This window comes from Myotis nattereri (genome assembly GCF_964212035.1).
Source record: "Myotis nattereri genome assembly, chromosome: 4".
Lineage (NCBI taxonomy): Eukaryota > Metazoa > Chordata > Mammalia > Chiroptera > Vespertilionidae > Myotis > Myotis nattereri.
The window spans coordinates 82,512,490-82,539,348 of record NC_138079.1 but is presented as its reverse complement, the minus strand read 5'-3'; the positions used below and the strand labels follow the sequence as shown (position 1 = coordinate 82,539,348).

General features: G+C 41.3%; 1 protein-coding gene across 1 annotated transcript in view; it reads left to right on the top strand.

Annotated features, from left to right (window-relative positions):
• Window positions 1-619: 619 nt before the first annotated feature.
• Window positions 620-26,859, top strand: part of BAZ1B (bromodomain adjacent to zinc finger domain 1B) — an 80,892-nt gene continuing 54,652 nt past the window's right edge. The window contains exons 1-4 of the mRNA XM_081090433.1: window positions 620-1,114; window positions 16,000-16,116; window positions 18,511-18,655; window positions 24,518-24,719. Of these exons, the coding sequence (XP_080946559.1) occupies window positions 1,008-1,114; window positions 16,000-16,116; window positions 18,511-18,655; window positions 24,518-24,719 (571 nt within the window). The 5' untranslated portion in view covers window positions 620-1,007. The remainder of the gene's footprint in view (window positions 1,115-15,999; window positions 16,117-18,510; window positions 18,656-24,517; window positions 24,720-26,859) is intronic.

Here is a 26,859-nt window from a genome sequence, read left to right as displayed (position 1 = left end):
CCTAAGTAGCACCATACCAATATCCAGGTCTCAACCACACTCTCATCCAGCAGTAAACTCTGGGGTGAGCTAGGCTGGGGCTCAAGTTGTCCTTCAGTAGAAGCTTTGCTTGGACAAGGTCTTGGGGTTACTTCCCGCCAAACCCTCTTCCCATCCGCTCCACGCGCGCATCTCCGGGCGTGGCTGAGCGCGGCGCCTTTAAGAAGGGGGCGGAGCACAAGTGGAAAGACAAAGCCCCTGGTCGCGCGCTCCCCTTCCCCCCTCCAGCGCACCACACGGACAGTGATGCCCGGATGTCGGTGTCGCCGTCAGTGTCACAGATGGCGTAGTGTCTGTATGTGTTAGAGGGCTTCTCTTGTCTCACCTCCTTGAATTTCCGACTTTTCGGTTCTCCGCTACCTCCCACTTTCAACTCCACTGCTGGAGGCCTGCACGCCAGTCACCGGTGCTTACATAACGTGACCTTTCACCTCTTCATACTGCCCTCTAGTGCGTTGCAACCCAACTACGCAGCCGGGGAAGGGGGCTGGATCCAAGCGCAGAGCGGCAGTTCCTCTCAGCCAATAGGCTGTGAGCGCTGGCTAGCTCTCCGCCTATTGGAGCATTCGCCACCGGCGCCACAGGAGAGCAAGTTAGTGTGTGTCTTGGCCGGGCGGGGGGTGGGGAGGAGGGGAATCTCCCGCCATTTTTCAATAATTTCCTCCTGTGCAGCTGAGGAGTCGTGACTGCCGAACGCGGGGACCAGGAGCGAAGGTTGGCTGGAGGCTGCCAGCCTGCGCCGCGGTGTGCGTGGGAATTCTGCGTCCTTGCGTCCCGTTCCTTGGCCCTCGCGCGGCCGCGCCACCAGCGAGGGAGCTGATTTCTCGCCGCCCTCTCACCCCTCCCCTCCCCCACACTGCTCCCGGGAGCCTGGCTCGCTCCGGGCCGCGGGGCCTAGTGTTGCGCCGCAGGCTCGCGGAGCAGCCGCTGTCTCCGCCGCCGCCACCACCACCACCGCCGCCGCCGCGATGGCGCCGCTGCTGGGCCGCAAGCCCTTCCCGCTGGTGAAGCCGCTTCCCGGCGAAGAGCCGCTCTTCACTATCGCGCACACTCAGGAGGCCTTCCGCACCCGGGAGTATCCTTTTCCAGCCGCGCCAGCCTGGCCGCTCGCGGGGTGGGCCGGGGGCTCGTCGGACCGGGGGCCACGCAGCCCCGCGCGGGGGGGGCAGCTGTCAGCGTGCCGATGCCCGCGGGCCTACACCGTGAGTCCGAGCCCGCGGCTCTGGGCGGGGAAGCGGGCGGCGGGGGTGAGGACCGGCGCCGTACCGGGCGCTACGGAGCCCCGCGCCCTCCATCCATTCCCCGGCACCGCACTTTGTCCCCGGGCCTCGCCGTCGAGGAGCGACCCCCACCTCCACACCCCCTGGGGTTGGCTTTAGAGTAGACCCATGTACCACAGAGAGCGGGGTTTCCTTTTTCTTTTTTTTTTTAAATTAAACCTTCAAGTGAAGTTTTTAAAATGGTACCCATGTGGCCTCGTGATCGGCTCGTCCAAGTCGACTGCGTTTTACCCCCTCTCTGCGGGGGCGCGTGTGCTTTTCTCCGGGTGGCCCTGAGGTGACAGAGCCGTGAGGGCGGAACCAAGGATGAAGTTCCTTCCACACTTGGAGGGGAAGGAAGGAGAGTTACTCTGGAGGAGCTGATGTCTTTCCCTGTCCGTGCACAGGTTTGGAGTTTTGACGACTTAGGAGATCGGTGATTGTTTTTAAGTAAAATTAAAAAATAGATACCAAGACATAGAGTTTTTATGTTGTAACTTAAGATCACGAGGCTGATGTTTTATTTACGAAGCATCGTCTCTAATCATTGTTTTCTTGAACAGGCTTAGTTTTTTGGTTAAAAGTTGTACAACTTCTATTATTATTTTTTAATGGATGCCAGTTGAGTCCTTTCGACGCTTATGTGTAAAAAAAAAAAAAGATGTTTGAATCAACCTTTCTTTAATGTACAGAAAGCTTCAAGAAGGCTAATGTATTTAGTTTTGTCCGCCCTTTCCCTGTGTTAGGACTTGATTTCTTGTAGCTTCTGCTTGCTTTTGTACAGAGGAGGAAGTGCCCAGGTGAGGGATATAATTTGATTTCATTTCTTTTTGTTCACTTCTTTAATGTACTTTAAAAAAAAATCTTCACCCGAGGATATGTTTTAATTGATTTGAGAGAGGGAGAGAGAGAGAAACATTGCCTCCTGTATGTGCCGGTAGGTACTAGGGATCCACTGCAGCCTAGGTATGTGCCTTGACCTGGATCGGAACCCGACACCTTTTGGTGTACCAGAGGAACGCTCCAACTCACTGAGCCGCCCGGCCAGGGCTAATGTAATAATTTATAGGATAATTTCATTCGTGTTTGATTGCAGTTTGTGACTGTTGGGTGTTTACATATAAAAAGAAACCTGGAAAGTGAGTCCATGCTGTAGGAAGGCTCTTGAAATATAATTATAGCATTTTAGAGCTGAATGAGTCTTGGAAATGTTTAGGTTCTTCTGCCTGCTTTGCCAGGTGGTCCCAGAGAATTGAGATTGACACACACTGTAAATGATGAGAGTCAGGAGTAGAATCCAGTGCTTTTCCTACCTCATCCCTGTACCTAAGTTAAAACCATGGAATGATACTCCTTTTTAATGATGTTAGTCCACTTTTGTGTCAGTTTGTGGTATAAGATAAGGTCCATGCCCTGACCGGTTTGGCTCAGTGGATAGAACGTCGGCTTGCGGACTGGAGGATCCCAGGTTCGATTTTGATCAAGGGCATGTGCCTTGGTTGCAGGCACATCCCCAGTAGGGAGTGTGCAGGAGGCAGCTGATCGATGTTTCTCTCTCATCGATGTTTCTAACTCTCTATCCCTCTCCCTTCCTCTGTGTAAAAAATCAATAAAATATATTAAAAAAAAAAGGATAAGGTCCATTTAAGGGAGGGGTGGGGATCCTAATCTGGTTCTTTTTATTGTCCTGTTAAGACTTTCAGATTGTTTTGGAGAAGTACTGAGTTCTACTAAATGTAATATTCTTCTAAGGTTGCCCTACTTTTAAAAAAAACATACCAAACATTGATAGAGTGAAAAATTACTTGTGGGAATCTGCCATATCCTTTTCAAATGCCATCTTTTGAGCAGTTGATTCCTCACACTAATATTATCAGATGTTAATTTTTCAGGTATGATTCTAAAGGAGTATAAGAAACATGATAGAGAAGAGACAAATTCTAAGTCCTTTAAGTACTGAGCCATGTAAAGTGGCTGTGACTAGCTAATTTAGAACTGGCAGCACAGGCTTTTTCATATAATTTACTAAAATCTTTGACATATAATGATAAATATGAAGTGTTCCTTTTAAAAACTGAAGGTTGAAACTTAATGGTATGTGTTTAATAAAAAATTCCTGTACCAGTATTTGTAGAACCCTTTTAACAAAGGAATTCATAAATTGTGTTACATATTGGGGGTATATTGCTCACTTGGGAGTGTCTACAGTGGAAACACTTTAGGAGGGTTTTTAAACTATTGTATTTTGTGTTTTTTTTTTATATTTTATTGATTTCTTACAGAGAGGAAGGGAGAGGGATAGAGAGCCAGAAACATCCATGTGAGAGAAACATGGATCAGCTGCCTCCTGCACGCCCCCCAGTGGGGATGTGCCCGCAACCAAGGCACATGCCCTTGACTGGAATCGAACCCGGGACCCTTGAGTCCGCAGGCCGAAGCTTTATCCACTGAGCCAAACCGGTACTGGCTGGCATATTTCTTTATTAGGCTATTAGGGATTTCTTAGAGGAGAACAAGTACGTGGTTGGGTTTCAGCTGCATTTGAGATACTGTAATTTCCAGTTCTTAATTTATGTTTATAATTATGTTTTTAATAGGATTTGAGTAGTTTTCTTCTAAGTACTACCTTTTGATTGCACGTATATTTTATAACAAATTTATATGATTTATTGACTTAAAGCTGTAAGTGTTGGTATGTTCTTAAAAGCATTATTATACATCTTAATTAAATTTACAGTGGTAGTTGTGAATGATGCACACATTTAATGACTGGGTGTTCTATATTGATGATTATGTTTTTTTTACTGTGTCTTTGAATCTGTGCTACACAACTCCCTACTGAAGTACTTCAGGCAGGACAGTAGTTGGGAAAATCTTAGTTGGGGAAATTCACTTTATCAGAATACTTTTAGTTAATTTACTTAACTGATTTTAAAGAGAGACAGAGGGAGAGAGACATTGATTTGTTGCTCCACCCATTCACGCACTCATTGCTTGATTAGGAAAAATGTATTTTTTTATTGATTTCAGAGAGGAAGGGAGAGGGAGAGAGAGAAACATCAATGATGAGGGAGAATCATTGACCGGCTGCCTCCTACATGCCTCCTATTGGGGATCAAGCCTGCAATCTGGGCGTGTGTCCTGACCTGGAATTGAACGCTCAACCACTGAGCCACATCAGCTGGGTTGATTCTTTTTCTTTTTAATTTTCTATTTTTTATTGAATTTACTTGGGTTATATTCGTTAATAAAATTATATAGATTTAAGGTGTGCAATTCTATAATACATCATCTCTATATTGTATTGTGTGTTTATCACCCAAGTCATGTCTTTTGCCATCACCATTTTCATTTGATTCTTTTTTTTTTTTCATTTGATTCTTGTATGCGCCCTGACTGGGGATGGAACCAGTAATCTTGGCTTATGGGGACGATGCTTTACAAACTCAGCTACCCGGCCAGGATCTATCAGAATCAATTCTTGATGTGATTATTTGACAGTAGTATGTTACATTGACTGTATTTAAGTCAAGGTGGGTTTTAAGGAGGAACTGAACCTACAAGCAGCCTGTTGTAGGTTAATATTTTTGTTGTATTGCTTTAACTATCTTAGTTTCTAAAGCCTAGAAACAACTGGGTTATTCATTTTTTGCTGCATCAATATATGAGAACTTTTAGCTGGTGTAATGAGGAAGGGCTATTAGAATATGGCCAGAATAACTTGTTTGCCTGGAAAACCATGACTAGAGCATGTTGCGTTTTTTGTTTTTGTTTGTTTGTTTGTTTGTTTTTTAGAGAGGAAGGGAGAGCGGGAGAGAAGGCTAGAAATATCTATGATGGGAGAGAATCCTCCTGCACACCCCCTACTGAGGATTGAGCCTGCAACCTGGACAGGTGCCCTGATTGGGAATCAAACCAGTGACCTCCTGGTTTACAAGTCAACTCTCCATCACTGAGCTATACAAATGGGGCTAGAGAGCCTGTTTTAAGAGTTGAAGTTGCAAGACAGGCTCTCATTGGACAGTGGAATACTGAGCTCTTATGTTAACTTCTATAATTTAATTTCTTTAAAGTAACAAGCTATACCACATTAGAGTGATTTATTTTATTAGAGGAAGGGAGGGAGGGAGAGAGAGACAGAGACATTTATGGGTTGCCTCCTGAATGCATCCTGGCTAGGGATCCTGAAAACCTGGGTGTGTGCCCTGATTGGGAATCGAACCTACCACCTTTTGGTGTATGGGACAGTGCTCCAACCAACTGAGACACACTGCCCAGGGCTAGAGTTACTATTTTTATTTTTCAGTTTTCTATTGACTTTGATTTTTTACATATATTTGTTTTATTGATTTCAAGAGGGAAAGGGAGAAAAAGATAGAAACATTAATGATGAGAATCATTGATAAGCTGCCTACTGCATGCTCCACACCAGGGATCAAGCCAGCAACCCGGGCATGTGCCCCGACTGGGAATCGAACCCTGACCTCCTGGTTCATAGGTCAACGTTCAACCACTGAGCCATGCCAGCCGGGCATTCTATTGACTTTTAGAAAAGGTGGAAGGGGGGAGGGAGAGAGAGAGGGAGACATCAATTGTGAGAGAGAGACATCTGTTGGTTGCCTCTCACACTGGTGGGTCCGGGGATCGAGCCTGTGACCCTTTGGTGCTTGGACAGACACTCTACACTCTCACCACTGAGCAACTCTGGCTAGAGTTATTTTTAACATAATGACAAACTAGTCCAAAGAGAAAAAAATAGGATAAAAAGCAAATCTTGACTTGGTACTTTGTCATCTCACTTAGAACTCTTAGGGTTATAGTTGTGCTTATTTAACCTCCATACTTTTCTGGGCCACTTCCTTTCAGGCTATCAAATCCTTCCTTCCTTTCTTCACTCACTCACTCACTCCCTCACTCACTCAATTTATTTATTTGTTTATTTATTTGTTTTAATCCTCACCTGAGGATATTTTTCCCATTGATTCCTAGAGAGAGTGGAAGGTGGGGGAGGGAGAGAAATATCATGAGAGAGACATGCCTTCCACAAGCGCCCTTGCCAGGGCTGGGGAACCTGTAACCAATGTATCTTCTCTTGACGAGGAATTGAACTCAAGACCCTTTGTGGGCTGAGGCTTTAACCACTAAGCCAAACTGGTCAGGGCTCAAGTACTTTATTGAGAGAAACGATTCTTACAAGGCGAAAGAACAAAGAAGCAGCATATTGTAGGGAGAGGTAGCCCTTGCACTCATGAAAAGGAGATGCATAATGAGATAGTCTAGGACTTGAAAATATCTTATTTATAGTTTATACAACCTTTGGAGAACTGCATTGACATTTTCTCTGCAATTATATGTGCAGCAGTAGCTGGAACATAAAAAACATCAATTGGCATTTGCTCTGAATGGTTATTTGAGAGTGAGTGACTTATTTTGGTAACCTAAAATCTGAAATAGGATTTAGAGGCAGCTGTCTCAATATCCTTCTAGTCAGCCTTTTCTCCTTTCATTTTCATTTTTTCCTCTTGCTTTCTTTGAACATTAGTCAGAATAATAACCAGAACAAAATTATATAAATTTAAAAATACCCATTGTTAAGGCATGTTGTAGGTATTTCAGTTTTAGCCTTTAAAAAAAAAATTGATTTTAGAGCCCGGCTGGTATGGCTCACTGGTTGAGTGTTGACCCATGAACCAGGAAGCTCCAGTTTGATTACCTGTCAGAGAACATGACCAGATTTCAGGCATGATCCCCAGCAGGAGGTGTGCAGGAGGTAGCCCATCATTGATGTTTCTATCTCCCTTCCTCGCTCTGAAATCAATAAGAATATATGTTTAAAAAAATGAGTTAGAGAAAGGGGAAGGACGAGAGAGAAACATCGATTTGTTCCACTTATTTCTGCATTCACTGGTTGATTTTTGTATGTGCCCTGACCATCAAACCCACAACTTTTGGGTATTGGGACGATATTTGAACCAACTTAGTTTTTAAAGTAATCAGAAGAAATGGGTTTAAAAACAAGCAAGATTGAGAAAAAAGGAAGTTAGGGTGAGAAGCACACACAGAGCACCAGAAAAGAGGATTACCAGTGTAGCCAATTAAAATATTTTGCCTGGGTGAGAAATGAAGATCAGAGGCTGGATTTGTTAATGGCTCTGTTTGCTATTGGCAAGGACTGACAAGAAATGTGTAAGTGGCTGCAGTTGGGGACTGAAGAAATGAGGATGATTCCCTCATTTCTGATTAGGGCACTAGGGCCATTCAGTGAGACTGGAATTATCTGTTAAAGTAGCAAGTTTAGGAGGATGAGGTGGGGTAATAAGAATTTAGTTTAGAAACAGTTGGGTTTGAGGTATTATGAGGTATCTAGGTGGTACTGCTATGTTGTTGACTATATAGGTCTTGATCAGGAGGGCCATTTGTATATTTATAACATTCACGGACCATACAAAATTATCAACTTAAAAATTAACTTGTTATATTTGGTCAAACTTTTTTTTTTTTTTTCATATACAAAGCTGTTGGTTTATTCAGCCACAGAGTTGGGGAAAGGCTCCCAGTGGCTCAGGTCAGAGTCTCTCCTTTAAGTCCTGGCTACCCAAGAAGAGAAGGGGTCCTCATGTAGGCAAGTGGATTTTTTTAGCGTGGTCTCAACTGGCCGTGATACTGTGAAGAAACACTTGTGTCCTCTGTTTTGTTGTCAGGGATATTATATCTAACTAGTAGCCCTGCGCATGAATCTGTGCGCCAGTAGCTCGCTGCTGCCCTCCTGTAGCTCTCCGTCCCCTGTCCCCCCTCCCCCCATAGCTTGCTACTCTGCCCCCTCCTGTAGCTCTCCGCTGCCCACTTGTAGCTCGCTGCCCCACCCTCCTGCTGATCCGTGATCCGGTTGTTATTAGGTCGGTTGTCATGCTACAAGGCATAACGACCATTTGCATATTACATCTTTATTATATAGGATATTATATAGGATTGGTAATGAAAAGAAGCTCAGTGGTTGGCTTCATAGTCTTCTGGTGCAGCAAATTTTGTGCAGGGGATGGTGGGATGAGTTGTCAAGGACATCTGGTGTACATGGATCCAGCGTTTTCCATAAGTGGTGCAAATGCTCTTGGAAACTGGTGACTTAGCTATTGGACTATCTGGAAAGGTAGCCTTAACCTGTAAATGAGAAGACCAAGGAGAATCTTTTTTTTTTTTCGCCTCATGCCCTGCCGCACAACCAGCGGCCACCACTGCTCACTTTCTCTATCGGGTACTACTTCCCAAATATTTTTTGTTTTTAATCCTCACCCAAGGATATTTTTCCATTGATTTTTTTTTTGAGAGAGAGTGGAAGAGAGGGGGAAAGACAGAAATAGTAAGAAACATGAACCCCGACCAGGGCCTGGGTCAGGGAGGAACCTGCATCCGAGGTATGTGCCTTTGACTGGAATTGAACCCAGGACCCTTCAGTCCGCAGGTCAACACTGTCCACTGAGCCCAACCGGCTAGGGCAGTGATGGCGAACCTATGACATGCATGTCAGAGGTGACACGCAAACTCATTTTTTTTTGGTTCATTTTTCTTTGTTAAATGGCATTTAAATATATAAAGTAAATATCAAAAATATACATCTTTGTTTTACTATGGTTGCAGATATCAAAAAAATTTCTATACGTGACACAGCACCAGAGTTAAGTTAGGGTTTTTCAAAATGCTGACATGCCGAGCTCAAAAGATTCGCCATCACTGGGCTAGGGCTTTGATCAAACATTTAATTAACTCACCCCTAATGCCTTGGTAGGGTCAGACCTAATGATTTTGTGGGTGGGCCTTACATGACCCCGGGCCACATGTTCCCCACCTCTGGTCTAGATCAAGAAGACTGGACTGGGCACATTATTCCTACTTTTAAAAATAACTAATAAAAGAAAATGTTCTCTTTTTTTTTTTTAATCCTCATCCGAGGACATGCTTATTGATTTTAGAAGGGAAGGAAGAGTGAGAGACAGAGAGAGAGAAACATCAATGTGAGAGAAACATTGATCAGTTGTCTCCCTATATACCACACCCTGACTAGGAATCAAACCCACAAGTTTTTGGTGTATGGCAGTGATGGCGAACCTTTTGAACTCGGCGTGTCAGCATTTTGAAAAACCCTAACTTAACTCTGGTGCCTTGTCACCGATAGAAATTTATTGATTTTTTTACAGAGAAGAAGGGAGAGGGATAGAGAGCCAGAAACATCAATGACAGAGACCAATCAGCTGCCTCCTGCACGCTCCCCACTGGGGATGTGCACGCAACCAAGGTACATGCCCTTGACCGGAATTGAACCTGGGACCCTTCAGTCCACAGGCTGATGCTCTATCCACTGAGCCAAACCGGTTTGGCAAGACTTATATTTTTGATATGTATTTTATATATTTAAGTGCCATTTAACAAAAAAAAAATCAACCAAAAAAATGAGTTCGCGTGTCACAGGTTCGCCATCACTGGTGTGTGGGATGATGCTCCAACCACCTGAACCACACCAGCTAGGACAGTGTTCTCTCTTTAGGATATATTTGTTAATATCATTTACATTCTCCCTGATTTCTCAGTGAATTTCTTCAGTGTTGCTAAGTAACTATTAAACTGCTAAACATTTTGTTTGTTTAAATAAATTCACTTACTGATTGTCTTTATTTTACCTCCACTCCTCAAGTGCAGACAGGCAAACAAAAATAAAACGTCCATCTTGTTAGTTATGATATAAAAATACCATTATAGTTATGATAACAGAAGCCATGCTATTGCCTTTTTTTCCCTTTACTGTAGTTCACCCTATCCGTAGGGGATTAGTTCCAAGACCCCCCCCCCCTCCAATACTGTATTTGAAAAAGTACCGAAATATTGAAACAGTACTGAACCCTATATATGTCATGCTTTTTTTGTGTGTATATATATATATATCTTGATAAAGTCTAAGGCTTCTTTTTGGCATATCTGATTTGCCAGTAACATTATTGTTGGTGCTTTGGGGCCATTAATAAGTAAAATTGAAGTTATTTGAACACAAGCACTGAGATAACCATAATGGTCCATTGGATAACAGCTGGCTACTAAGTGACTATCACTCAGGTAGCATATACAGCCTGAATACGCTGGGCAAAAGGGATGGTTCATAGAATGGGATGGCACAAGATTTAAAACATAAATTATTTATTTCTGGAATTTTCCACTTAATATTTTTGAACTGGGTTTGAATGGGTAACTGAAATGAGAGCAAAAGAGCTAAAGGGGACTATAAGTTTTTATACATTTTCAGTGGTTGTCTTTATATGACTATACTAGAGGCTCAGTGCATGAAATTCAGCACAGGGGTTGAGGAGGTGTCCTTCAGCCCGGCCTGCATCCTCTCGCAATCCGGGACCCCTTGGGGGATGTTGGGCCTAAACTGGCAGTCCGACATCCCCTGCAGTCCAGGACACTGCATGTGCCAATGACCATACTTTTCATACAGGTGAAGGGCATCTTGCTGTTATATGGGTAACTACATTTTTTTTGCTCTGATTATAAGAAGTAGTATGATCCTTCTGAGGCAGTAGTACCATTTCCCCCATCTTATGGGTGGAAAAACTGAAGCAGAGAGAAGTTAAGTAATTGGCTGTGTTACACAGTTATAAGGGTCAGAATCAGGGCTAACCACAAAATGCAACCCAGAGTCCATGCATGTCATTGCGTCATTCCTGTTTTTTCAGTGTTGGAGTAGCCTTGCCAGGTTTTAATTTTTAAACCTAAGAGACTATTTCCAATATATAGGGTAGGATCCCTAGGCCTGGCCAGCGATCAGGGCCATCTGTGGGGCGACCACTGGGTGGGGAGATCAGGGTGCCCCACTGGCACCCACCTTGGCTGGCGGCCTGGCACCGCCCCGCATTGAGGGTCTGCCCCTGGTGGTCAGTGCACGTTAGTTCCACTGTTTGGTCAATTTGCATATTAGGGTTTTATTATATACTAGAGGCCTGGTGCACAAAAATTTGTGCACTTGGGGGGGGGGAGGGGGGTCCCTCAGCCCGGCCTGTGCCTTCTCGCAGTCTGGGACCCCTCGGGAGATAACGACCTGCTGGCTTAGGCCTGCTCCCGGGTGGCAGAGGGCAGGCCCAATCCCTAGGTGCAGCATCTGGTCGGGCTCAGAGCAGGGCCGATTGGGAAGTTGGGGCGCCGCCCCCTGTCATGCACAGAGCAGGGCGGATTGGGAGGTTGTGATGCCACCCTCAGTCACGCTCAGGGTAGGGCCGATTGGGGGGTTGGGGCACCGCCCCCTGTCACACTCAAGGCAGGGTCGATGGGGAGGTTGCGGTGCTGCCCCGTCACGCACAGCAGGACCCATCAGGGGGGTTGGGGCTCCGTACCCTGTCACGCACAGAGCAGGGTCAATCAGGGGGTTGGGGAGCTCCCCCGTCACTCACAGAGTAGGGCCGATAGGAGAGTTGGGGCACCGCCCCCTGTCACACACACAGCAGGGCAGATCGAGGTTGGGGCGCCGCCACTCTTACACTCAGGGCAGGGCCGATGGGGAGGTTATGGCTCTACCCCGTCACACACAAAGCAGGGCCCGTGGGTGGGGGGGGGGGGTTGGGGCGCCGCATCCTGTCACACACAGAGCAAGGTTGATCAGGGGGTTGGGGCGCCTTCCCCTGTCACGAACAGAGCAGGGCCGATAGGGAGGTTGTGGCCCCGCCTCCTGTCACACACAAAGCCGCAGGGTGATCAGGGGGTTTGGGTGCTGCCCCCTGTCACGCTGATCCCGGTGCCAGGAGGCCTCGTGGCTCTGCTGATCCTGGTGCTGGGAGGCATATTACCCTTTTACTATATAGGATAGAGGCCTGGTGCATGGGTGGGGGCTGGCTGGTTTGCCCTGAAGGGTGTCCTGGATCAGGGTGGGGGTCCCCACTGGGGTGCCTGGCCAGCCAGGGTGAGAGGATGATGGCTGTTTGCAGCTGGTCACACACCCTTCAGGGTGGGGTCCCCACTGGGGTGCCTGGCCAGTCTGGGTGAGAGGCTGAGGGCCGTTTTCAGGCTGGCGGGTGACTGAAGCTCCCAACTGCTCCTTTTTTTCTTTTTCTTTTTATTCTGGGCCAGCTTTAGCTCTGACTCCAGCTCTGAGGCCTTTGCTGCTGAAAACAGGTATCTGGTTTGTTTGTGTTCTATAATCGAAACACTGTATCAACTCCAGCTCTGAGATGGGGGGGGGGGGGGCTGAAAGCAGGTTTCTGGGGTTTTGTTTAGCTTCTATATTTGTAACTATGTTTCAGACTGCAAGCTCAGAGGCTGGCAAGGCAGGCGGGGAACGTTGGTTTCCTCCGTCACTGAAGCAAGCAAGCCTCCTGTTAGTTTCAAACTGCCTGGCTGCTGGCTGCCATCTTGGCTGGCAGTTAATTTTCATATCACCCTGATTAGCCAATGGGAAGGGTAGCAGTCGTACGCTAATTACCATGTTTCTCTTTTATTAGATAGGAAGATTGAAGTCTGACTCCTGGTTTTTGATGTTACTGTATTTTGTTTAATCCTTTAAGTATTAGCATCATCCCCAGTGAGGGAAATAGATTTGTTGCTTCATTTTTGTCAGATGGTTAAAACTACTATTTTGGATTCTCTGTTGTTTTGTCCCTGTTGATTGCCTTGTTATTGATCATAACCCTAGAAAACCAAGAATATTCATGTAAATATATTAATATATTTTTTTATTGATTTTTTTACAGAGAGGAAGGGAGAGGGATAGAGAGTTAGAAACATCGATGAGAGAGAAACATCGATCGGCTGCCTCCTGCACACTCCTTACTGGGTATGTGCCCACAACCAAGGTACATGCCCTTGACCGGAATCGAACCTGGGACTCTTGAGTCCTCAGGCCAACACTTTATCCACTTAGCCAAACCGGTTAGGGCAAGAATCTTCATATATTAAAAAGGAAATTATTTGTTTAGTTGTGAGTTACTATCACAGAGGGAGCTTTTTAATAACTTTTATTTCAACCGCTATAAAATAAAGTAACTTGTAAAGTACTAGGTGTACCAGTTAATAATGCGGATTTTTTTCAGTAGATGGAGTTACACATATGTTGATACATATGCGATTTGTTATGCATGCTATTTTGTATTGACAGCAAACCTCAAAACTTCATATGTCAAATTTGCTGAAGGTATAATCATAGAGCTTAAAATTGTCAAATTTTGTGCCAAAAAAGCATTTGCGGGAAGTTTTAATTCATTATTTTGAAGAAAAAGTTATTGTAGACTTCAGGGAGCTTATGGTGAACATGCTCCATCTCAAGATATTTGTGAACGCTGGTTTAAACACTTTAAAAGTGATGGAAGTGATGATTTTGATGTGAAAGACAAAGAACATCCGGGTCAACCAAAAAAGTTTGAAGACCAGCAATTACAAGCATTATTGGATGAAGATGCATGTCAAACTCAAAAACAACTTGCAGAAAGATTAAACATTGCTCAGCAAATAATTTCTGATCGTTTACAAGCAATGGGAAAGATTTTAAAGGAGGAAAAATGGGTGCCACATAAACTGAATGAAAGACAAATGGAAAACCAAAAAGTCACAGTAAAATGTTGCTTCAACAGCATGAAAAAAAGTCTTTTTTGCATCGAATTGTGACTGGCGATGAAAAGTGGATTCATTTTGAGAATCCCAAACGCACAAAATCATGGGGTGATCCAGGTCAACCATCAACATCGACTGCAAGGCCAAATCGCTTTGGAAAGAAGACAATGCCCTGCGTTTGGTGGGATCAGGAAGGTGTGGTGTATTATGAGCTTCTAAAACCAGGTGAAACCGTGAATACTGATCGCTACTGACAAGAAATAATCAATTTGAACCACGCTTTGATTGTGAAATCACCAGAATGTGCCAGAAGACACAGCAAAGTAATTTTGCTTCATGATAATGCACCATCACATACTTTAAAACCAGTTAAAGACACGTTAAAAGATCTTGCCTGGAAAGTATTAACCCACCCACCGTATTCACCAGATCTTGCTCCTTCAGATTACCACTTGTTCCAATTGATGGCACACTTTCTGAGCAGTACTTCAAAACGTACGAAGAAGTGGAAAATTGGGTCTCTGAATGGTTTGCCTCAAAACAAGAAAAGTTCTGTTGGGACGGTATCTGCAAATTACCTGAAAGATGGGGGAAATGTGTAGCTAGCGATGGACATTACTTTGAATAAAGCATTTTTGATGTTTCTCTTGAAATTACGTGTTTATTTGATTACAAAATCCGCCATTATTAAACAGTACACCTAGTACAGAGATTGGCAGAGAATTCTCTAGTTGCGTCAGTTTATTTGCTAGTATAGCATCTGTTGCTATGCATAAAATTAAATTAGCTACTTTTTGAATTTGAACATAGCTGGCCGATAGTGAATTCCTGTTGGGATGTTGTAGAACGTTATATACTTGGCACTAAACTGTGACGTGCTTTTCATCTCATAAAGACTGAACAATGACTGCTAAGTGACTGGTGAATGTATTGTTATTGTAGATAACATAAAGACTTGATAGATATTATATCAAAATTATTTTCAGGATTTTTATGGAATTTTTTTTTAAATATATTTTATTGATTTTTTTACAGAGAGGAAGGGAGAGGGATAGAGAGTTAGAAACATTGATGAGAGAGAAACATCGATCAGCTGCCTCTTGCACACCCCCTCCTGGAGATGTGCCCGCAACCAAAGGTACATGCCCTTGACCAGAATCGAACCTGGGACCCTTCAGTCCGCAGGCTGACTCTCTATCCACTGAGCCAAACCGGTTAGGGCAGGATTTTTATGGAATTTTTAAAACCCTAAGATACAATAGGTGTTCCTAAGGTACTAAAAACTTCCAATATTTTAGTAAATGGATCATTAGATGCACAAGGTTATTCCAGACTGTCTGTGAGACTGATGTTGTCATCTCATCTTCCTGTGAAACTGATTCTTAAATTTGATAACCATTGAAATCTATACATCTATATCTATATCTATATCTATGCCTAAGTGCCCGAATAACCGGTTGCTGTGATGCACACTAACCACCAGGGGGCAGACGCTCAATGTAGGAGCTGCCCCTCTGGTTGTCAGTGCGCTCCCACAGCCAACCTCCTGCGGCCCCTCCCCCTGGCCAGCCAACCTCCTGTGGCTCCTCCCCCCAGCCAACCTCCCGCCCTCCTGATTGGCCCTGATCACTGACCAGGCCGAGGGACCCCCCTCATGCACAAATTTGTGCACTGGGCCTCTAGTTGTGTAATAACTCCACAGACCTTAAATTCTTATTTCTTACGACTTTTTGTCTTATTTTACCCTTTTTTTTCTTACAATTTCCAAATCTTTATTTTCCTCTAAATAAATTGGAAATTTTGGTTTTTTGCCTTTATGTTTGTCTTACGCATTTTTAGTACTGTTTGAGTACTAAAATTGTGAATTGAAGAAATCACATTTGTACTAAATTATTCATGTTTTATTTGCAAAGCGCGACAAACTATTCTGGCCATACTTCAGTCTTAATCGTCTTGTTTGGATTCACCAATTGAAAACTAACTTCAATTTTATCTTCTCAATATGTATATCATAGAAAGGATACTGTAGGTTTTTTTCTATATATAATTAAGTATTTTATGAATATGGATTAGTTGTCTCTGTTGCTTGAATATTGTTTTCCTGAGCCACTGCTAACAGAGAGTATGAAGCCCGCTTGGAGAGGTACAGTGAACGCATTTGGACATGTAAGAGTACCGGAAGTAGTCAGCTAACACACAAGGAGGCCTGGGAGGAGGAACAGGAAGTTGCTGAACTGTGAGTAATATAAACATTGCTTTTCTAGCACCATCTTCACATTATTAGGAAAGGGGGCATAGAAAGTAAAGCAGTATTTATATTAAAATTTATGGGGGAAAAAATTTATGGGGCATAAATTGGAATTTGTTACATTAGTATACTGTATTAGTGTCTAAGTGCCTTTGCTTAGTAGAATTTTGCTAGTAACAAAGTGTGTGGAATACATAGTTATGTATATACTTTAGGTAATTCACCAGGCTTTTGAATATTCTTGCTCTACTTTTATCCTGTAAATATTTTGAAAATGTGGTTCTAAACAATGGACACAAATATGATCTAGAAGTAATATGGAGGTAGCAAATAAGCAGAGAGTTTTTAAATTTTGTGGTCATTTGAAATTTAAGATAGTATTTACAGCAGCTACTAAAAATAAACACAATTTAAATACCATTTATCTAAGTGGGGCAGTTGAATGAGGAGTCGGTTTTTTAAAAAATATATTCTTACTAGTTTTAGAGGGAGAGAGAAAAATATCAATCAGCTGCCTCCTACATGTCCCCTATTGGGGATCAATCCTGCAACCCTTGTAGTGCCCTGACCAGGAATTGAACATGCGCCCTTTTGTGACAGTCCTCAACCAACAGCCACACCGGCCAGGGTTGAATGAAGAGTCTTAAAATTCCTGTCTATATTCAAAGTGCCTACTTGTTTTGGTATTCTCTCAAAGAAAACACTCAGAATTGGGCATTAGGAACATGTAAAAGATAAATAGAAACTAGGGATGTAAATTACCCCTTTGGGAATTTGGAATAGAAATTTTTTCTGTGGACTTCTTACTAACTTTTCCTGATAACCCATAAGCAAAGAGCATATAATTCTGCTCTTTTGCTGGTGTAACAGAACACTGGGTGTAGTTGAGGTCTGGGTTCTGGTTATGGCTCCAGGACTAATTATTAGTCAAGTTTGTTAACCTGATGCCTGTTTCTTCTTAGCTTGGGTCACTTACATCGTTCTGTTTTAGATTAGTATTATTTATGTATATGCCCTTTTTAAAGTGTACTAGACCAGGTGTTGGCCACCCTTTTCAATAAACTGTCAGTTAGTATGGTCTTTGTCTTAGCTATTTAATTCTGAGGTTGTACAGTAAAAATAGCCATAGATAATAATACATAAGTGAATGGGAGTGACTGTGTTCAATGAGAGACACATCAGTTGGGTGTCTCCCGCATGCCTCAAGCCCGCAATCCAGGCATATGCCTGACTGGGAATCGAACCCCGGGGACCTCTTGGTCCATGAGATAGCCAAGCTCAATCCACTGAGCTACACCAGCCAGGCTCAAACTACTTTTTAAAAATATATATTTTATTGATTTTTTACAGAGAGGAAGGGAGAGGGATAGAGAGTCTGAAACATTGATCAGCTGCCTCCTGCACACTCCCCACTGATGATGTGCCCGCAACCAAGGTACATGCCCTTGACTGGAATCAAACCTGGGACCTTTCAGTCTGCAGGCCGACACTCTATCCACTGAGCCAAACCAGTCAGGGCCAAACTGCTTTTTTTTTTTTTTTTTAAATATATTTTTTATTGATTTTTTACAGAGAGGAAGGGAGAGGGATAGAGAGTTAGAAACATCGATGAGAGAGAAACATCGATCAGCTGCCTCCCGCACACCTACTACTGGGGATGTGCCCGCAACCCAGGCACATGCCCTTGACCGGAATCGAACCTGGGACCTTTCAGTCCGCAGGCCGACGCTCTATCCACTGAGCCAAACCAGTTTCGCCAAACTGCTTTTTAAAAGAGTTGAAACATAAGCTATCAGCAGTATATGAGTGTTACTTTGCACTATTTATTTTCCCATATTGGGTATGATCATTAAAATTCTTTTTTGTTAGGTTAATAAGTGAAAAGTGGTACATCATGGTTTTACTTTGCAAGGACATTGGAGTTCAAATCATGGTTCCATCATGTTAACATCCTGATTTATTTTCCTTATCTATAAAATGAAAATTCTAGAGAACTAAATGAATGAAAGCATATTATTGATTCAGACATAATAAAAATACAAGTGTTATGATATCCTAACTAAAAAGATGGGAAAAGGCTGTAAATAAATAATGCACACCTAAAACAGGACGTCTACTGCAAAAAACAAATTAATGGAGAAATGACCAACCTTAGTAATGATGTGCCTATTATTTTCACTTTATGTATGAAAAAATTTACCTGGAAAGGTCAGTCTGACAAAGATATTTATAAGTTCTTTTTCCTGTGTACTACATAGTTTTTAATCTTTGTATTCCCCAGTGCCTTGTATATTTGCTAAAGAAATGTTTGCATTGACCTGAATTAAAGCTGTGGAAAGGTTTTTCTGCATTTTCTTGGTAATTAATAACATATTTGTTCAGTTTGAAGGAAGAGTTTCCTGCCTGGTATGAGAAACTTGTTCTGGAAATGGTTCACCATAACACAGCCTCCTTAGAGAAGTTAGTAGATACTGCTTGGTTGGAGATCATGACCAAATATGCTGTGGGAGAAGAGTGTGACTTTGAGGTAAGTTTCTATATTCTTTAAAAATATGAGATTTGATTCACTAACCATATATCAGGATATGAGCATAGATTATCCAATGCATATCTGTGTGTATAAAATTGTGTTACATGAAGTCTCTACTTAGTATTAAATATAAATGCCAAATTTTAGAATACTGGGCTAGCCATTTTACATGTCTTGCAGATTCTGCCCAGAAATGTTGAGGTAGTAAACAGGCTCAGATAATTAAATAGGTTTGTTTACATTGTTGTATGAATTAAGAGTGATTTCAACTGTATGTAATGAAATATCTAACACTGGCTAGTACTTCTCAAACTTTAGCCTAAATAAAATCACTTATTCTTAAACTATTTAAAAATATTGAAGAGGCACTAGCCAGTTTTACTCAGTTGATAGAGTGTTGGCCTGCAGACAGATAGGTGCCTGGTTCCGTTCCCAAGGGCACATGCCCAGGTTTCAGGTTCAATCCCCAGTAGGGAGTGTGCAGGAGGCAGCCAATCAACGATTCTCTCATCATTGATTTTTCTATCTCTCCCTCTCCTTTCCTCTCTGAAATCAATAAAAATATATTAAAAAATATATATATTGAAGAGGAAGGAATGTTTCCAAACTCATTTTATGAAGCCAGCATTACCTTGATACCAAAACCAGATAAAGACATTACCAAAAAAAGGAAAACTTACAGGCCAATATTGTTGAGGAATATAGATACAAAAATTTTCAACAAAATATTAGCAAACTGGATTCAATAATTCATTAAAAGAATTATATACTATGACGAAATGGAATTTATCTCAGGGGTGCAAGGTTAGTTCAACATCCATAACTAAATCAGTGTAATACATTTTATTAATAAAGTATAAAAACATGACCACCTCAGTAGATGGAGAAAAAAGCATTTGACAGAATTCAACATCCTTTTATGGGAAAAATTTCCTCGTGTGAAGTTTAACAAATGAAAAAGGAAATAGAATAGAGAGCCCAGAAATAAGTCCTTGCTTATTTGGTCAATTAAGCTACAATAAAGGAGGCAACGATAGACAGTGCAAAAAGATGAAATTGGACTACTTTCTTACACCATATATAAAAATAAACTCACCTGGCCATTATTGCTAAGTGCTTGAGCACTGAACCAAGGTCACCAGTCCCAGTCAGGGCACATGGCCGGGTTTCAGGCTCGATCCCCAATTGAGGGCGTGCAGAAAGCAGCTCTCAATGTTTCTCTCTCTTCCTTTCCATTCCTCTTTCTCTAAAAATCAATAAAAACATATTTAAAATCAAAACAAAAAAAAATCTCAAAATTAAAGATTTAAATGTTAGACCTGAACCCATAAAACTGAATGAAAACATAGGCAGTAAACTCTTTGACATTGCTCTTCGCAGTGTTATAAAATTGACTTTGGAGATAGGGAAAGAAACATTAATTTGTTGTTCCACTTATTTATGCATTCATTGGTTGATTCCTGTATGTACCTTAACTAGGGATCATATTCATAACCCTGGTGCATCCTGATAATAATCCAGTCAACTGAAGACTATCTTGCCAGGGCTGGATATATGTTTTCAAGAGAGGGAAACGAAAAAAACAAACAAATGGGACCACATCAAACTAAAAAGAGTTTGCAAAGCAAAGGAAATCATTAACAAAATGAAAAGACAGCCTGTTTAATGGGAGAAGATACTCGCAAATGATACATCCATAAGGGGTTAATATTAAAAATATATAAGGAACTCAAACAATTTAACACCAAAAAACAAGCAATCCAATTAAAAAATGGGCAGAAGACTTTAACAGACATTTCTGTTAAAGGACATACAGCCCTAGCCTGTTTGGCTCAGTGGATAGAGTGTTGGCCTGCGGGCTGATGGGTCTCAGGTTCGATTCCAGTCAAGGGCATATACTCGGTTGCAGGCTCCTCCCCGACCTGGGCCCTGCTCAGGGCTCATGCAGGAGGCAACTAATCGATGTGTTTCTCTCACATTGATGTTTCTATCAGCCTTTCCCTCTCTCTTTCACTCTCTCTAAAAATCAATGGAAAAGTATCCTTGGATGAAGCTTAAAAGTAAATAAATAATAAAAGAATAAAATACGTTTAAAAACAAACACAAACAAGCACAGAAGGACCTACAGATGGCCAGCAGATATGAAAATATGCTCAATATCACTAATCATCAGGGAAATACAAATTAAAACAACAATGAGATATCGCCTCGCACCTGTCAGAGTGGCTGTCGTCAATCTTATATAATAAAAGGCTAATATGCAAATCGACAGGACCGCAGAATGACCAGTCACTATGACATGCACTGACCACCAGGGGGCAGATGCTCAACACAGGAGCTACCCCCTAGTGGTCAGTGTGCTTTCACAGGGAGGAGCACCGCTTAGCCAGAAGCTGGGCTCACAGCTGGTGAGCGCAGTGGCCATGGTGGGAGCATCTCCTGCCTCTGCAGCAGTGCTAAGGACCCCTCAGGGGATGTCTGTCGGCTTAGGCCCACTCCCCCTGGGGAATGGGCTTCGGACATCCCCTGAGGGGTCCTGGACTGCAAAAGGAATGCAAGGGGTCCTGGACTGCCGGGCTTAGGAACCCCCCCCCACCCCCCACCCCCCCCAGTGCACGAATGTCATGCACCGGCCTCTAGTAAATCAATAAATAAGTGCTGACAAGGATGTGGAGAAAAGGGAACCCATATATTATTTGGTGGGATTGGAAATCAGTGCAGCTACTATGGAAAACAGTATGGAGATTCCTTAAAAATTAGAAATAGAGTTGCCATATGATCCAGCAATTGTACTTTGGGGTGTTTATCTTAAGAAAACAAAACACTAAATGTATATGTACCCCTATGTTCAGTGCAGCATTATTAGTAATAGCTGAAAGCAACCTAGAGTAGATGAATGGGTAAAGATGGTCTAGTGAATATATACAGTGGAATAATATTATTTAGCAACAAAAAAGAATGAAATCTTGCCATTTGAGACAATATAGATCGACCTAGAGGGTATTAATCCTAAATCAAATAAGTCAGACAGAGAAAAACTTCACTTATATGTGGAATCTAAAGAAACAATGTAAAGGAATAAACAACAGAAACAGATACAGAGAACAAGCTGATGGTTGCTAACGAGGAGGTTTGAATTAAGAAAAAGGAGAGTGCAAAACAAATGAGTTATTTAAAAAGAAATAGAGTGGATACTGTTTTCCTAATTTGAATAAGAGTTTTATTCTCAAGTTTGATATGATCACCATAGGTTGACAATCTCACACATACACATATACACATGGGGATGAACATACTTAACTAATAGCCATGAGCTCACCAAATGAAAACAAGAGGCAAAGAGAAAAAAGAAAATAGACACACACAAACTTGAGGATAGATAAGAGATAAATAAATTGAGAGAGAGTTGTACGCAGATACGGGGACACTTTCCTTACACACTTTTCATCCTGTTCAATCTGCCTTTCTTGGGAAATAATAGCTGGCCCAACAGGAAGCAGCTGAATAATTGACCTTGAAATATTTCTTCTCCAGAAGGCTTAAATATATGACCATTACTACAGGCAGGGAGATAATAAAGCCTCATGTCAGGTGCCAACTTGTGGGTCCAGTTAATTATCAGCTCTAGAATAGGGAAAAAATCTTATCAACCTGGTCTGTCTATCAATCCTCTATGTTTCCCCTTTTAAAAAAATCACTAGAGGACTTATGAATATACATTCTTGAGCCCTATTTCCTAAGGATTTGGTTTAGAAAGTTTTGGGTAGGTTTTAAAAATTTGCAGTTTTGCTGAAACCGGTTTGGCTCAGTGGATAGAGCGTCGGCCTGCGGACTGAAAGGTCCCAGGTTCGATTCCGGTCAAGGGCATGTACCTGGGTTGTGCGCACATCCCCAGTAGGAGATGTGCAGGAGGCAGCTGATCGATGTTTCTCTCTCATTGATGTTTCTAACTCTCTATCTCTCTCCCTTCCTCTCTGTAAAAAATCAATAAAATATATTTAAAAAAAAAATTTGCAGTTTTAACAGCTCCACTTATATGTGATGATGCTAACACTCTGGAAACAATGATTCTCACTGATGTTTCTATTTCTCTCCCTCTCACTTCCTCTCTGAAATCAATTAAAAAATATATATTTTAAAAAGTTTCTAGAAGTAATAAGTGATAGGATACAAGATAAATTTGCGAACACCAATTTGTATTTATGTCTATGTGTTAGCAGCAAACAATTTGAAATTTAACAAAGAAATACTATTTCAATATCAAAAACTATGAAGTACTCTAGGAGTAAACCTGACAAAGATACGCATGACTTATACCTAAAAATTATAAAACATTGCTGAGAGAAATTAAAGAAGACCTTAAATAATGGGGAGGTATATCTTGTTCAGTTCTTCCCAAGTTGATAATGTAGATGCAACTCAATTGCAATAAAATCCCAGCAGTTTTTTTTTAGGAATTGCCAAGCTGATTGTAAAGTTTACTTCAAAATACAAAAAAAACAACAACAAAAAAAACTAACCAAAACAACTTTGCAGAAGCACAAGAAGGATAAGCTAATATTGTCTGATTTTGAGCCTTCAAATTTTAAAGTATTGATATAGTGTGAACTTGGTATAAGAATAGCAAATAGATGTGGAACAGTATAGCATCCAGAAATTGACACACACACACAGAGGCACACTTGATTTTTGGTAGGGGTTGAAAGATAGTTAAGTGAAGAAGACATAGTTTTTTCGATAAGTGGTTCTGGTATTGTTGGATATCCATATATATAATAGATTCTTTTTTTTAAAAATATATTTTATTGATTTTTTACAGAGAGGAAGGGAGAGAGATAGAGAGTTAGAAACATCGATGAGAGAGAAACATCGATCAGCTGCCTCCTGCACATCTCCTACTGGGGATATGCCCGCAACCCAGGTACATGCCCTTGACCGGAATCGAACCCGGGACCCCTCAGTCCGCAGGCCGACGCTCTGTCCACTGAGCCAAACTGGTTTCGGCTATAATAGATTCTTTATTAAATGGAAAATTTTAAACTATTTTACACATGTCTGATGTTTGTGCCGTGATTGCCCTTTGGGCTTAGTACATTGGTACATGAGTTATAAATTAGATTGTGATAATTTTATTTTTTAAGATGTCATATTTTACTTGGTGGAAAAGGTGAAGGGCTTAAGTACAAATTGACAGTTACAGAATCACTTATGTAAAGGAGAGCATAGGGAATATAGTCAATAAAAATTGTGTCCGGTGGGTACTGGACTTATCAGGGAATCACTTTGTAAATTATGTAAATGTCTAATCACTATACTGTATACACCTGCAACTAATATAATATTGAATGTTAACTTTAATTGAAAAATAAAGAAAAGAAATACATAGGTATTGTAGAAAAAGAATGAAGAAATGAAGTCAGGGGCTAAATATGTCATTTTAAAAAATATATGTTTTTATTGATTTCAGAGAGGAAGGGCGAGGGAAAGAGAGATAGAAACATCAATGATGAGAGAAAACCATTGATAGGCTGCCTCCTGCATGTCCCCCACTGGGGATTGAACCTGCAACCCAGGCATGTGCCCTTGACCGGAATTGAACCCTGAACTCTTCAGTCAACAGGTGGATTGTTAATCCACTGAGCCAAACTAGCTAGGGCGTAATATGTCATTTTTTAGCATAGAAGTCAGAAATAAAATTGGAAAAAAATCACAGTACTTGGTTGGTACTTTGGAGGTTTAGTGAATTTTTGTTAGGTGGGGTGCAATGTAGGTATATTGGCTAATATATTCTAAACATTATCTTTAGGTTTTCTAGTTTTTATTTATTATTGCTGATTTTCATTCCTGTCTCCTTTATAGGTTGGGAAGGAAAAAATGCTCAAGGTGAGGATTGTGAAGATTCATCCTTTGGAGAAAGTGGATGAAGAAGCCACTGAAAAGAAACCTGATGGTGCCTGTGATTCTCCCTCAAGTGACAAAGAGAATTCTAGCCAAATTGCTCAGGAGCACCAGAAGAAGGAGGCAATTGTAAAAGAGGATGAAGGAAGGAGAGAGAATATTAGTATGTGTGATGCTAGCTTTCCTTTGTGACTCCTATTATACACAAATCTTTTTGAGTTCTCTAACAAGTAATTTGTGATTTGTAAACGAGTTTAGTAGGTAGATATGCCTTTCTTTTGTGATTCAGCAAACATCTAAAATATAAAGCGCTTTGGCTGGTGTACTCAGTGTTTAGAGCATTGCCCCATGCACCAAAAGGTCTTGGGTTCCATTCTGGTCAAGGGCATGTACCTAGGTTACAGATTCAATCCCCGACCCTGGTCAGGGTGTATGCAGGAGGAAACTGGTCTATGTCTGTCTGTCTGTCTCTCTTTCTCCTTCTCTCTCCCTCCCTAACTCCCTTTCACTTTCTTAAAAAAAAAAAATCAATGGAAAAGATATCCATGGGTGAGGATTAACCAAAAAGAAAAAGAGAAAAGTCCGTAAAGCAAATAAAGATTTAAGTCTTCCCTTGGAAGGCATTTCCTCTTAGAAATCTGTGTGCACATACCTAGCTACTCAAGATGGCAAAGAAAGCTTGCTTTCCTTGTCTCTTTAAGTTGGAAAATACATATGTCTGTGTGTGGAGAAGCAGGGTTAGAGTAGAAGGGGCAAATTCTAATCTCCATTACTTTTCACCGTGCAAGCCAATTGTGGTAATTTTAAGATACTTCCTTTTATCTAAATCCTGTAACTCAAGTCCCTCCCACATAGGAACTGCCAGAATTTTGAAACATTATGATATCTAAGAGTAATTTTTTGGGACTTGGCGATTCTAACAATACTGTTTGAAAAGTTGAACAATTGAGACTTTGCCCACTGGGAAAATTATTCAGCCTCTGAAACCTTAATTTGGGGGAAAACATCTATATAAATAAAAGAATTTGACTGTAATAGATTACTTCCGTCTTAAAATATGAGTACTCAAAGGATTTGTGTATATTGACCCCCCCTCCCCATGACTGTTAGAGGATCAAATAATCTTAACCTCTTATTTAAGTGTTACATACAGAGATTGAATTAGAATTAGAGTGCTATGCGCTCTGTTTTCCATTCTATTTTGTCTTTCCAGGTATTTTGGATATATGCAGATGTGTTTTAGAGGGATTTCCTTATCTAGTCCCAGGGGAACAATTAACTAATTAAAATTTCCCCAAGGATACTTAACTGTTGTAGTTGATTCACCCCAGTGTTGATACTTCAGTTTTGTTTTCCCCTCTGTATTGTGAATGCTAATGTTTATGTTTTTCAGTTTCTCTCTTCCTTCTTTTTGATACTGAAGTTTTCTAATATGTTCATTACTTAATATTCTCATGACTTATGTTAATAAATTTTTTGGTTAGGCGTTGCCTGATAATATGTCTTTAACACTTTCTGGAAACAGATCCTTGAACTACCAACAATATGTTAACAATTGTTAATTTTATGACTTTGGCATCGTGTACCAGGGAACTTCTATGTTTTAGGCTTTGGTTTTTTATGGTGTTATATGCCATAATTTAGTTTTTAATTATTGGGATATATATAATACTATTGCTAGTATGTGGAAAGGGTGGTGGACAGGCTGAAGAATTAGTGTTATGATGTCTACTGAGTGTTTTCAGGGGAAAAATTGATTAGAATTTCCATAGAAATGATAGGCAAATTCCAGTATACTAAATTTTTTCTCACTTAGGTGACCTTTCATTCTACTTTATGGGGAAAAATGTATTAGACAAACTTTCAGCTTGTTCTTAACCTCCCTATTTTAAATTTCTACATTCTTCCATCAGAGAAGGGAGCGAAAATGCTTTGACTTTGAATTCCATTTCCTCCTACTTTCTCTAGGGTTGAGTGAACTTTTATTGTTCTACTCTACAGTGTTCTTTAACCCTCTCTCATGTTTATTTTTCTCAATTTATAAATGAAGCCCCATTTTCTAAAAACAAAAACATATCCTCCCTTGATTCTGTTGTTTTATTTCTGTCTTACTCATTCAAACCAAGATTCATGAGATAGTGTTTCCACTTATTGTGCTATGATAGTCTAACTTCTGCTTCTTTACTCCTGACACTGTTGCTAATAAGATTATAGGTGACCCTCTACTTGCCAATTCTACTGATTTCTTCTATGTTTTGCTTTTCTGTTACATTTATACTGTTGGTCACAGTCATACCTTTAAC